The following is a 14,533-nucleotide window of genomic DNA, read 5'->3' on the forward strand; positions in this document are numbered from 1 at the left end:
AGAGCACAGTACTCTTTCTTACCCACGCCCACCGACACCTTGTTGATCGAAAAGGGAAGCAGGTTCATCTGCAAAACGCAAACCACAAGGCCAGGCTTCTACAAAATAAATTCCTCAAATACACTCTAAGGTTAGGTAAGGAAGGCTTTTTAATGTTCCACTTGGCCTGGTAGTTTAGAAAGGGGGAGGGACAAAGGTTGGCATTCTAGGAAGGCAGCCACGGGCACATGGGCCCGGCTCGCTCTAATTCCAAGAGGCCCTCCTGCCTCTCCGTCCCCGGAGCAGAGACTTCAACTCGAGAGCCGCCGACATTCTTCCCGCCGGGAGGGCCCCCGCGTCACCCACCGGGCTCGGCTCCCACATTCGCCCAAGTCCCCGCCAACCTTGGCCTCGCCGTCCCCCTGCAGGCCGTCCGCCGCATGCCCGCTCCGAGGCCCTTCTCCGCGGACTCACCTGGTCCCCCCGACGTTCAGCTGCACGATCTCGCCACTGCCAGCCGCCGCCGCGGCGAAGCTGCCGCAGTGCCCTCCCGCCATCTCCGGAGGCTCCGGGCGCGCACGCCGCCCGCCGTCCCCGGCCGGGGCCGTCGAGCCCGCGGAGGGAGCCCGAGGAGGCGGCGGCGGCGGCGGCGGCGGGGGCGGCGGGGGCGGCGGGGGCGGCGGCTGCGGCAGGGCCAGCAGGGCGGCGGCGGCCGGAGGGCGGGAGGTGCCCGGAGCGTCCCCCACCTTCCCGGCGGCCGGGCCGAGCTCTCTCGCGGCTGCCTCTTCCCCTCCGCTCCCGCGGCGCGGGAGGGCGGCCCGGCCTCCACCTCTCGCGGCCTCCAGGCCGCAGGGCCGGCCCCGGCCTCTCCTAGTGCTCGGCTCCCGCCGCCACCGCTGCCGCCACCGCCAAGGCGGCCGCTGCAGCCGCAACCTGCCTGGGAGAAGGGGTCGCCGCTGGGGACAAAATACCGCAGCGCTCACCGCTTCGCCCGCCGCTGCGGGGGAGGGGGGGGAAGGAGGAGGAGGAAGGAAGGGCGGGGGAGGAGCTTCCCAACCCAGCGGGGCTGGCACTGAGGGAGTTAAGGGAATGTGCCCCTGGGCCGCCGCCCGTAGGCGCGGGTTTCCAGGTCCTTCCAACCGCCCCCCACCCCCCGCGCGATCCCAGCCCGTTCCGTTTTACATTTAAGGTTTTCCAGTAGTCAGATTCCCCACATTGGGGGCAAGTCTGGGCAGACTGTCCTAAGCAACTTTATTATCTCCCTTCACGCCTATTTGGGAGGTGAAGGGGAAATTTCCTGGAGGTAGTAGTTGCTGCCTAAATGTAAAAAAATACAAATACAGTGAAAATTTGGGGATTTTGTAACTTTTTAAAGTAGCGTTTATCTCAGCAAATTCATTACTGTATTACCCTCTTCAGTCTCAACCCTAGTCTCCCAAGCAGTTTTGTTATTTGTTTTGTTAAACCGGGAAGGAAACAAAAGGACAAAAACAACCCCTAGCATGTGTAGGGCAATGTGTTTCTGGAATACAGTAAGCATTCAGTGTTAGACACACACAAATACACACTTTAAGAATTGTTTACTTTAAATATATATTGGAATCTGAAAACTTAGCCGCTACTAAAGTGTATGTGTATGTATGTATATAATTATATATACACATAATTTTTAGTTTTTTTTTTTAAATTTCAGAACGAGCATGGAGGCAGAGAGAGAAAGAATCCCAAGCAGGCTCCACACTCAGTGCTGAGCTGATGGGGTCTCCATCCCACCACACCTACCCCCATCCTGACCCAGCCGAAATCAAAAGTCCCACACTTAATTGACTAAGCCACCCAGGAGCCCCCTAAAGTATATTTTTAAAACCATAACACTATAATACCTGATGTTAGCTAACATGTTTCAGAGTTCATTATTAGTCTGTGGTACTAAACTCTGTTAAAAAGAAAAACTCAAGATGGAGTCACTTTTGCTAAACCCCATCAAGACTTAGTGCCTAATCTGGGGCACCTTGCTGGCTCATGTGGAAGGGCAGTGAGTTCAACCCCCACCTTGGGTATAGAGATTACTTAGAAATAAAATCTTAAAAAAAAAAAAAACAAAAAAAAAACTTAATGCCTAACCTAATTGCAGCTTAAGCCTCTTCTAGGACTGGAAATTTAAAACAATTAGTCTGGGGGTGCCTGGGTGACTCAGTCGGTTAAGCCACCAACTCTTGATTTCGGGCTTAGGTCATGATCTCATGGTTCCATGAGTTCAAGCCCTGCATTGAGCTCTGTGCTTGCAGAGTTTGCTTGGGATTCTCTCTCTCCCTCTCTCTCTGCCCCTACCCTGTTTGCATTCTCTCTCTCTCTCTCTCTCTCTCTCTCTCTCTCAAAATAAACTAAATTAAAAAATAAATAAATAATAAAGCAATTAGTCTGGAATTTCCCAATCAGCATTAGTGAGGAAACTTGCCAGATAAGCCCCCTTGTCTTTCCCTAAGGAAAGGTAACCCTACCTGGAATAATTGAGTCTTTAAACCTCCCCATTCCACCCTCCTTTTGCCTCTAAAAACTGTTTTTTTGTACCACTGTCAGAAGCTACCCCATTCATGAATTGTTGAATAAAACCAATGAGATCTTCAAATTTACTCAGTTGGATTTTGTTTAACAATTCTTAGCATGAATTGTGTTTTTAAAAATAGTTTTACCAGAGGGATTCAAACTGAAGACCTACATGATGTTATGATTTTATCTTCATTGTCATAATAATTAAAAAAATAAAACACTCTGCTGGAAAATATACCAGTGATAATGATGACTTTATCCAAATTTGATTTAAAAGAGGCTAGCACTATTTATATGATACATATTATTTACCCCAGTTAACAATGATAATAATAATAGCTAATTTGTATTGTTAAAAAACAAAATTCAACTGAGTAGATTTGAAGATCTAATTGGCTTTATTAAACAAGTCATGAATCGGGCAGCATCCCATCCAGCAAGTAGAGGGGAGGTCTAAGGAATTGTACAAAATGCACGGTTTTTATAGGAAGGAAGATGGGGCAAGAGAGTTATCAGCAAAAGACAAGAAAGAATTGTTTCTGGCAAGATCACCTTCCCTTGCAAGGAGGGACAGGGAAAGGGGTCTTACTCAGATTACTTCATCTTTTGGAGGATGGAGAAGGCCCATGTGACAGATTATTTCATTGGTGCTATCAGAAAATTCCTGACTGCCTGGTTAAAACTTACATTTCTGGGGGAGGTTGAAACTGCAGTCAGGTTAGGTATTCAGCCTGCCCAGCTGGCACTTAAACTTGGCCTAAGTGATACCATTTGGGGCCTGTGGTTTTCTTTTTGACATTATTTATTACCAATTTTTCACATCCTAGATGGTTTACATATTTTTTGTCATTCTTTTTCTTTACAACTATTATCACTATTTTAAAAATAAAAAAAATCTGAGAGTTAAAATGATCAGGAAACTTGCTCAAAATTACATAGCTGGCAAGGGGCATAGCAGGAATTTGTAGGCGGGCAGTTGAATTTCAGGGCCTCTCTCTGTACCCTAAACCTTCACTTTATACTGAGGTGAGTAACAGTTTAGATTAAGGAGCAGCACACTAAGAATCTCTCATACTTTAAACAGTGTTAGTTAGCTATCTTTGCTCCAACTGATAATGTCCATTTCCATTAGGATCTAAAGTTTTGCTTTCAAATTGGCAGTATAGAATTAGGGGGTAAAAAGGCCATTTAGTTTTTCCTAGGCCCATAACTTGAAAGAATGTAAAAGCATACTAACAGATTTTTGCCTTCAGTGAATTCAAGAGGCAACTTGGAGTTAGACTAAGGCCTGTGATACTGTGATTTATAATAAGAAATATATATGTGGGGGCGCCTGGGTGGCGCAGTCGGTTAAGTGTCCGACTTCAGCCAGGTCACGATCTCGCGGTCCGTGAGTTCGAGCCCCGCGTCGGGCTCTGGGCTGATGGCTCAGAGCCTGAAGCCTGTTTCCAATTCTGTGTCTCCCTCTCTCTGCCCCTCCCCCGTTCATGCTCTGTCTCTCTCTGTCCCAAAAATAAATAAACGTTGAAAAAAAATTAAAAAAAAAAAAAAAAAAAAAAAAAAGAAATATATATGTGGTCTTCATCCTCTGTTCTGGGACAGAACTAAAAACCATTGTAATTTCCTAAGTGAAGAGAGCAATAAATGTTCCTTTTGTTATGTTAATGAGGTGACTTTTGGAAAGCCCTTAGGTAACCAAAAGTTTAGGGGCTGGTTGCTAGACGACCCAACCATGTGATTACTGGGTTGGAAATTTCAGTCCCACCACCCCCAGCTCCCACCTCTAGGAAGAATCAATTACCCACGGCCAGTGATTTAATCAACAGAGACTTTGTAAAACCCCAAAAAACAGGGTTTAGAGAGCTCACAGGTTGGTGAACACATAAAGATTCAGGGAGAGTGGCACTCTGATAGGGCATCAAAGCTCTGTACCCTTTCCCCATATCTTGCTCTTTGGACCTCTTCCACCTGGCTATTCCTGAGATATATCCTTTTGTAATACACAAACGATCCAGTGAGTAAATGGGTTTCTTGACTGCTGTGAGCTGTTCTGGCAAGTTAATCAAACCCAACGAGGGGTTTTTTGGGAACCTATGATTTGTAGCCAGTCATTTAGAAGCATTGGTAACAACCTGGAGTTGGAACTGGTGTCTAAAGTCCAAAGAGTGAGTTGGAGAAACCTCTAATCTGCAGCCAGTAAGTCAGAAGCATAGGTAACAAACTATGCTTATGATTGGCATCTGAAGTGGAGGACACTCTTAGAGGACTGAGCCCTTAACCTATGGAATCTGATACTACCTCCAGGTAGATAGTGTCAGAATTGAGTTTTGGCCCCCCAACTGATGTACAGAGAATTGCTTGATGGTGGTAGAAAACCCCTCCTTTTTCTACAGTGGAATTGTGTGGAGAATCCCTTAGTAGGCATTCAAGTGAGATGTTGAGTAGGCAGTTGAAGATAGGAGTTGGAAGAGAGATTCAAACTGAAAATACTCTTAAACTTTGCTGAACTAAAACTTTGGTGGAGAGGGCACCTGGGTGGCTCAGTGGGTTAAGCTTCTGACTCTTGGTTTCAGCTCAGGTCATGATCTCACAGATTCATGGGTTTGAGCCCTGCATACTGCATGCTGCCAGTATGGAGCCTGCTTGGCATTCTCTCCCTTTTCCTCTCTCTCTGCCCTACTGTCTCTCAAAAAAACAAAAACAAAAACAAAACAAAACAAAACAAAAAACACTTTGGTAATTAGCAGTGTTGAGATGGCTCTTAGAGCCATGGGACTGCCTGAGATCATAAGATCATAAGATCATAAGAATGTAGAATGAGACAAAAATAGGAATCAGGAGGGAACCCTTGACTATACAACATTGGGAGACTGGGAGAAGAAGAAGGTTCAGCCAAGGAGAAAGGAATTCTGGCAAGCTGGCGGAAAACCAAGGGAGCAGAGGGTCCAGTGAGATAATAGGCCAAATAAAAAAACTAAGAATTGACCATTGGATTTAGCAACATGAAGGAAGTAAGAATAGTTCTAGTTCAGCAATGAGAGAAACGGCATGATTGGTGGGGTTTTGCTGTAAAGAAAAGTAAAGAAATGGATACTAATAAGCAGCGAAAGTAAGGTCAAGAAAGAACTTTGTAAATATGGTAAAATAAATAACCATATACTGAGAGAAACCATTTAGTAGAGAGCAAAAACTGGTAAGTCAAGAGAGGCAGAAAGAAGATAATGATTAAAGTTATGTCTTTAAGTAGATGAAGGAAGACCACATGTATCCAACGAGTAAAGATAAACTGAGCCAAAAAGAGGATAGGTAATTTGTCCGGTGTTTGCCGTTGCCATTGTTATTACTGTTATCTTCTGAGCCACTCTAAGTGTAGATACACCTATTATTTGGGTATGTCTTTAATGATATACTCTGTGTACCAGATTTTAAAACCATTGGCTTGAGATTACTGACAGTAATTGGAAAAACTTTCTCCACAGAACTGTCAATATCTAAAGGCAAGCCATAGAAAAAGGGAAAAGGTCTCAGGTTCACTGGATCCTATCCCTCAGACCTGATCAAACAAAACATATTCCTAGTCTGATGCCACACTCATCAAAGACGTTGTGGTTTAAGGGAAGATGTAGGACAATAATTTGGAAAGATTGGTGAAGGGCCAGAATGACATCTACCCTCCAGGCCCATGGTATGAGGATTATGGGAAAGAAAATAGACTAGAGTTGAGAAGGAAGCAAGGGAATCAGTGTCCATAGGGAAGAGTCCACTTTTAGTCTGTGCCAAGAACATTTAGAAAAGACAGTGAGGGTGAAGGTTATTTTCCTTATAAGGGACCATAAATTCTAAAGCACACATTGGAAGGGTTGTATTTTGGGGGAGAAGAGTGGAGAATGAGATATGATCTGTGAGTGCTGGACTTTTGTGCAGAACAATATAAAATGCGAAAATTGGTATGAACAGATTAGTCCTGAGGTTCCCTTAGGCAGATTGTGGTTGTGATTCAGAGAAGGTTTTGTTTAATTTTGGGGTGTGGATGACAGCAAAGGCCTTTGTCTGAAGCAAAGAAAGTTCAATGAACACTCCCAGAAAACTATTTCTTTAAAGCCTTTTTAAAGTCTCTCAAGGTCTACAAGGTCTGAGATGATTTCACATATCTCCTATTGGCATTCAGTCTCCCTCTGCTATCTTCTTCCCATGTTCCTTCTTACCTCGCTACTCCATTCAGGGTACACTGGCCACCTTGTTATTATTCCAAAATGTCAAATATGCCCCAGCTTCAGGGTTTTACACCTTGCTTTTCCCTCTGCTTAAACTTTTTCCTTGAGACAGACAAATGCCTCACTTCTTCAGGACTCTGCTTAAATATCACCTTATCAGAGAGATGTTTGTTCTTCTAACACGACAAGAGAAACAAAATAGAACCATAAAAAATATACTCAACTAATCCAAAAGAAGGCATAAAAATAGCAAGGCAAGAAAAAGAATAGATGACAGAAGTAGAAAACAATTAGCATCATGGTAGATTTAAACCCAGCCATTATCAATAATCACATTAAATATAAATGGTTTAAACACTCCAACTAAAAGGCAAGGTTTTCCAGACTAGATTTAAAAAAAAGCAAGACCTAACAATATACCACCTAAAAGAGAACCTTTTAAGATATAAGATCACAAATAAGTTAAAAATAAAAGAATGAAAAAAAAAGGTGACAAATAAGCCATATGCAATGGACTGAATGTTTGGATCCCCTCCCAAATTCATATGCTAAAGTTCTAACCCCCAATATGGTAGTATGGGGAGAGGGAGCTTTAGGAAGAAATTAGGTCATGAAGGTGGAGCCCTCATGAATGGGAATAGTACCATTAAAAAAGGGATGGCAAAGAGCTCTCTTGCCCTCTTTCTGTCATGTGAGGATACAGTAAGAAGATGGCACTCTGAAACACAGAAGAAAGCATCACCGGAACCCAACAAATACTGGCATCCTTATCTCAGACTCCCAGCCTCCAGCATTCCAACATGAGAAATTTCTGTTGTTTATAAGCCACCCAGTCTATGGTAGTTTGTTATAGCAGCCCAAACTAAGACTCCATACTGATACTAGTCAAGAGAAAGCTGGAACAGATATATCAACATTAGACAAAGTAGATTTCAGAACAAAGAATATTACCAGGGATAAAGAAGATCATTTCAAAATGATAAAGGAGCTGTGTCATTAAGACAACATAACAATTGAAAATATTTATGTACCTAGTAACTGAACTTAAAAATACAGGAAGAAAAAACTGATAGAACTGCCAAGAGAAATAAGGAAGTGCATAATTATCGACAGGTGTTTCAGTATTTTTATTGCAATAATTGGTTGAACTAGTAGATGAAAAAATCAGTAAGGACAAAGAAGATTTGAACAACATCAACTAAAATAACTTGTTGATATTTGTAGAACATTCCACTCAACAAGAGCAAAATGCACATGATGTTCAAGTGCTCACAGAACTTTTACCAAGATAGACCATATTCTGGACCATAACACAATTCTCAGTAAATTTAGAAAGATTCAAGTTATACAGATCATGGTCTCTGGCTACAATGCAATTATGTAAGAAATAAATAAGAAAGAAAGAAGGATATCTGGAATATCCCCAAATATTTGGAAACAGCATAACACAGTGCTAAATAATGTATAGGTTATAAGGAAATTAAAAATTGTTCAAAATAAAGGTGTTTTGAAACTGAATATCTAAACATACGGGATCCTGCTAAAGCAATACTTAGAAAATAATGACATCAGGGTAAACCTTAAGAAACTAGGAAAAGAATAGCAAAGTAAAATCAAAGTGAGCAGAAGAAAGGAAATAATAAAGATCAAAGTAGAAATCAATGAAATAGAAAAGAGAAAAACAACATAGCCAAAATCTGGTTCTTTGAGGAGATTAATTAAATTGATGAACCTCCAGCCAGACGAATTTGGAAAAAAAGAAAGAAGACACAAATAATGTATCTCAGGCATGGGAGAGGTGGTAACACTACTGATCACACTATTAAAGGGAATATTAAAGGGAAATAAGGGGATGTTATGAACAAGGATGCCCACAAAGTATGCTTACATGAAATGGACAAATTCTTCAAAAAACACAAACTACCAAGACTTAAGAAGAAATAGACTACCTGGAAAGCTCTATTTCTAGGGAAGAATTGTAATTTGTAGTTTAGAATCCTCCCACAAAGGGGCACCTGGGTGTCTGAGTCTGTTAAGCATCTTGGTTTGGGCTCAGGTCATGATCTCATGGTTTGTGAATTCAAGCCCTACATTGGGCTCCATGCTGACAGCGTGGAGTCTGCCTGGGATTCTCTCTTCTGCCTCTCACCCACTCACATTCTCTCCCTTTCTCTCTTAAAATAAATAAGTACACTTAAAAAAATCTTCCCACAAAGAAAATTCCAGGAACAGATGGCTTCACTGGTGAATTCTGCTTATATTTAAGGAGGAAATAAATAATGTCAATTCTCTATAACCCTTCCACAAAACGTAAGAATTGGGAAAGAATTTCCAATTTATTCTCTGAGGACAGCATTCCCTGATACCAAAATCAGAAAGAGATACAAGTAAACTACAGACCAATTTCCCTCATGAACCTAGATGCATAAATGTTTAACAAAATATAAGCAAATAGAACCCCCCCAAAAGGCAAATTAATAATATATCCACAATGAGGTGGGGTTTTCCCTGGAAATGCATGTGTCTCTGTGTGTCAAATCTCCCTTTCATTTCTTTTATAAGGGTACCAGTCATTGAATTTATGGCTCACTCTAAATCCAGGATGATCTCATCTCAAGATCCCCAACTTAATTACATCTGCAAAAATTTTATTTCCAAATAAACTCACATTCACAGGTATCAGGGATTAGGGCTTATACATATCTTTTGGGAACCACTATTTACATGTTTTTCCAAAAACTATTACACAGATATCTGTATCAACTTTATTTGTAATGGCCCAAAACTAGAAACAATCCAACTGTTCATGATCAGGCAAAAGGCTAAACAAATTCCATTCCTTGCAATGGTATACTTCTCAACAATGAAAGTGAATGAAGTACTATACATAAAAACCTGGATGAGTGTAAAAATAATTAAATGAGTGAAAATATAAATATAAGAAGCCAAACCAAAAAAAAAAGTGTATGTACTGCGTGATTCCATTTATATAAAATTCTAGAAAATGTAAAGCAGTGTTTAATCACAGAAAATGGATAGATCAGTGGTTTTCTGGGGAGGAGAGATGGAAAGGTATTTGGTAGGGAATATTACAAAGAGGTACAAGGAAACTTTTTGGGTGATGGTTATTTCATTATTTTGATAGTGGTGATGATTTTCTGTATGTACACATCTACCCAAACTTAATAAACTGTACACCTTAAATAAGTGCAGCTTATTGTATTTTAATTATACTTCAAATGCATTGTGAAAAATAATGTTTCCTCATGGATTCTGCTGTGTTCTAATCATCTGTGGTAACTCCGGGAAATAATACTAAGCCACTCTCGCATTCCACAATTTTGTTTTCCTTTTTCTTTTTTCTTATATGCTATGAGACACTTAAATTAGGGACTGCATCACCTGGGCTCCCTTGCCTGCTGACTTCCAGTTGGTGCTAGCCAATGGGAGGTACAAGCTGGAGATTCAGGGCATAGCGAGACAATGGCCAAGACATTTATTTTCCCCTGTTTCTGCACAGTTCTGGAAGTGTTTGTGTTTTTCTCTGGTCACGCTTCATGTAAGATATTCCTCTTTCAGAGGTTTAACTCTGGTTAGGTCCCCTGTAAACCATGTCTTCCCTTAAAAAAGGGAAAATAGCTTCCTGTTGTTCCTAGTCATTGTGTATTTTACCATCCCTTCCTGGATCCCTGAAATCTGCCCACACCTCCCTAAAGAGTACCTTTAACCCTATTTAGTTAATATCTTTCCATCCCCCTCCTCCCCTTTCTCTCTCTCTCTCTCTCTCTCTCTCTTTCTCACACACACACACACACACACACACACACACACACACACACACACATCCCTCCTAAGGTAAAACAAGATGTTCTAAGCAATAATACTCCTAACAATAATAATATATTCTGCTAAATTTTCCCAGATCCACAATGGAAGAATCCACAATTACTAAGCAGAACTATTTCAGTTTTCCTTTTATTATCTTCTTATTTCTGGACCAGTCATTGGTAAACTGTGGCCCACAAGTCAGATCTGGCTTATTATCTGTCTTTTTAAATAAAGTTTTATGGAAGCATAGTTTTACTGGAACATGGCCATGTTTGTGGCTGTTTTTGCACTACAATGGCAGAGGTGAGCAGTCATGACAGAGACCATATGGCCTTTGAAACCTATGATACTTGCTCTCTGGACTTTTATAAAGAAAGTTTTTCAACCTAGGTCATGCCTAGTGCCTACTGATAGTTAATAGATCAGGCCCATTACTGTAACTTTCCAAAGAACAGAGCAATCATTGCCTTTAGACAAATAACTGGCAGACGACTTGAGATTATTATATTTTTTTCTTTTTGGCCTGCGATGAAATTTTTAGGCAGGACTCTCTCCCCATTTTGTCACCATAAGTAGAAAGAAAGCAGTATAATGATTTTCTTTCATCTCATCCAGAGGAAACTCCCAGAGCTTGAGTTGTCTTTCCTATTTACCCCTGATGTTGTGCAACTTTAAATCAGAAATGGGATTAGTTACTGAAATTGAAATATGGGATTTCTCATAAAGTTTCAAACCTTAAATACAACCAGATGTACATATATGATTCTTATTTACACAAAATTGTGTACCAACAGTTCTGTAAAGTGTAGAAAGAGCAAAAACAGACTACTGTGGCTACACGAATATTTCTATTTCAGAACAATTTCTCGGATGATGATATTGATTAATATATTCAGTAGAGTATTTCAAAAAATCATATATTATTAATGAGTAAAAGCCTCCCGTAACCATTAGTCAATATATATTGAGTTTTCATTAAAAGTTAATAAATCATTATATAAAAGGGCTTTGAAAACCATAAATCCAAATCCCATCCCATCATCGCAAGGTTTGAAATAAGAGGGAATTAATCAGAACAATTCTTCATGTGTTCAAATTATGATATTATACTGATATAGTTTGTTTCTACAAAAGCCCAAAATATAGAAACATTTCCTCTATAATCGATACCGTTTATCATTTAAGAGGGCATTAGTTCTGCCTTACATTCTTGGAAAAATATTAACAAGTTTTATTATTTCAAAAGTACTGTATTTTCTTAATATGTCTGCTAACAGTTTGAGAGTCTTACTATAGTGAAAGTCTTAATAAAAAGAAAGCAGACTAACTTGAGGGACTTCATTTCAGTAAGACTTTTAACCAAAATTGGCTTCTGTGATGAGGACTATTTAAAAAAAAGTACCACCTTATTGTACTTACTTGTACAATATGGTAGAAAATATGTGGACCAAGAAATCTATACAATTGTACATGAATTTTGAGAAAGCACTTCGTAACTCCTTGGTTTAAATACGAAATAATATCACAGTAGCTTAGAACTCTGAACTCCTTTTTTCAATCAGAAATTTCTTTCTTCAAGTTCCAGACTGAGTATACATGATGAAAAGAAAAAGTGAGTAAAACAAACAAGATTTTTGTCAATATATCAAAATATTATATATAGACTATTTAAATGAATAAATATATTATGCTAAATACAATTTGAATATGAAAAGTTTCCATAGAATCTGAAAGATTGGTCTAGGAAAAATTTCATCATATTTTACCATAACCATTATTTTGAGCACCATTAGGTATGGAGAAGAGTATTACTTCAAACCTTTCTCCACCTAGCACATCCTAATGATTCTTTTTTGGTTGACCAAATTGTTTAGGCTTAATACTACTTTATAACAATTTATTATGACATAAGAACTATTATGATATGAGAACTCTCCTCTTTTGAGGTTTCTAAAAGCCATTAAAAAGCCATTTTGCAGAGAACATATAAAGAAATTTATCCAAAAATTTTCTATGAGTGTTAGTAAGTGGTAGATTTTAACCTGCATAATATTTTCTTATCATAGGGATCATTGTTTACATAAGTCCGATATTCATTTAATTCAGTCAATGAAATAATAATTCTATGTTTACTGTATAGCTTTGGCAGAGATGAAAATAATAACACATCAAAACAGTTTAGATTATACTGGGATTCTCCACTCCTTCTCAACAGAAATGACCTTTCTGACATATTACAATCTCCATTGTCCTAGGTGGTGACGAGAGGCCACTATTGTTCAGTGAATTCTGCATTACATCTGATTTGTAGACAGAACCATATACCAGCTATTGTAGTAAAGATTTTACAGATATCGAGTTCCAGGTATCATTATGTAATATTGTCCATCTACTTCTATAGGGATGACATTCCTTTATCTGTCCAATACCAACAGATAATACCTCAGGGAAGATAAATTATCTTTATATCTCTGGCAGTTGGTTCATTAGAGAACATCACTAAAGGCCTCACCAGCCAGTCATGCATTCTATCATATATGATGTTCATCATAGTTTACATACAAACATTTCTTTAGTTTGATTTCTACCAAACCTGGCCACTGACTTTTAAAGACAGAAAATTCAATGGTGATTAAAATATCCAACCATTTTTCCTGAGTGAGGGAATAATCTCATTACCAGCATTATTATAAGGAATGGTGTTCCATCAGAAACATTATTCAATTAACTATTCAATTAGAGATTTGTTGTTTTCCCCAGCTGATTTCCGGACACAGCTAACTTCTGGGCAGTTGGCCATAACCTGCTTTCCATCATACGCAGACAGCTATTTTAGCAACATATCATCTTGATTTATGGTCACACAGAATGTAGATCTCTGGTGTTCAATATCATCTCCCTTATCTCATACATTGGTGGCAATTCTCTTATGCTGTCTAAAAAATAGCCAGGGGTAATCACGGTCTACACACTGTGAATAGAGTAATACCTATAATTGATTACTTGCAAATTAAGTCATTAGGGTGTTGTGCATCTTCTTTTCTCTAGGTTATGCAGGTGGCCTTTAGATAGAACTTGCAGAATACCAGAAATATAATCTTTACTCCCTGGAGAAAACAAGTCCCAAGTGTTTTTTGAAACACTAGCCATCAGTCAGTCCCAAAATTTCATCAAAAGAAATATATCTAGATAAGCCAAAGTGATATACAGTTTACTGATACAAACCTTTGTCTGACCATTTCTTTGGAATAGGATTGTTAGTACAGAATAGAAACATTTCTCCAGTTCCATAATTTTTCGTTTTTAGGAGGATAAAATATGAGAACTTTGTAATCATTTTGATTGAATTGTCATAGAATACTTCAATAGTTACCCAGTTCATATTTTTAAATTGACATAAATAAATAAATAAATAAATAAATAAATAAAGACATTTACTGAATCATATAAAAATTTAATCCAATAAAAGTCAGGAGAAAGGGGAAACAGGAACAACAACAACAATAACAAAAAAACAACTAAACAACTAATCAAAAATAATTTTCTAGAAAACAGCACGCAAAATAGGGTTGGATGTAACCATATCAATAATTACATAAACTATAAATGGTCTAATACCTCAATTAAAATTCAGAGATTGTCAGATTCTATTTTTAAAAATCAAGACCTAGGGGCACCTGGGTGGCTCAGTCGGTTAAGCGTCCGACTTCAGCTCAGGTCATGATCTCGCAGACCGTGAGTTCGAGCCCCACGTCAGGCTCTGTGCTGACCGCTCAGAGCCTGGAGCCTGTTTCGGATTCTGTGTCTCCCTCTCTCTCTGACCCTCTCCCATTCATGCTCTGTCTCTCTCTGTCTCAAAAACAAATAAACGTTAAAAAAAAAAAAATCAAGACCCAAGAATATTCTGTCTATAAGAAATCCACTTAAATAGAAATATATAAATAAAATAAAAATAAAAAGGT

At 39.3% G+C, this 14,533-nt stretch overlaps 1 protein-coding gene across 2 annotated transcripts in view; it reads right to left on the minus strand.

The window, feature by feature from the left end:
• The window catches only part of KCTD3 (potassium channel tetramerization domain containing 3), a 56,852-nt gene extending 56,207 nt beyond the window's left edge, over positions 1 to 645 (minus strand). For both annotated transcript variants that reach the window (XM_045455776.1, XM_045455774.1), the window contains exon 1: positions 454 to 645. In XM_045455776.1, coding sequence (XP_045311732.1) covers positions 454 to 536 — 83 coding nt within the window. In that variant the 5' untranslated portion in view covers positions 537 to 645. The remainder of the gene's footprint in view (positions 1 to 453) is intronic.
• Between the last annotated feature and the right edge of the window lie 13,888 nt (positions 646 to 14,533).

Source organism: Leopardus geoffroyi, chromosome C3 (genome assembly GCF_018350155.1).
Source record: "Leopardus geoffroyi isolate Oge1 chromosome C3, O.geoffroyi_Oge1_pat1.0, whole genome shotgun sequence".
Taxonomy (NCBI): domain Eukaryota; kingdom Metazoa; phylum Chordata; class Mammalia; order Carnivora; family Felidae; genus Leopardus; species Leopardus geoffroyi.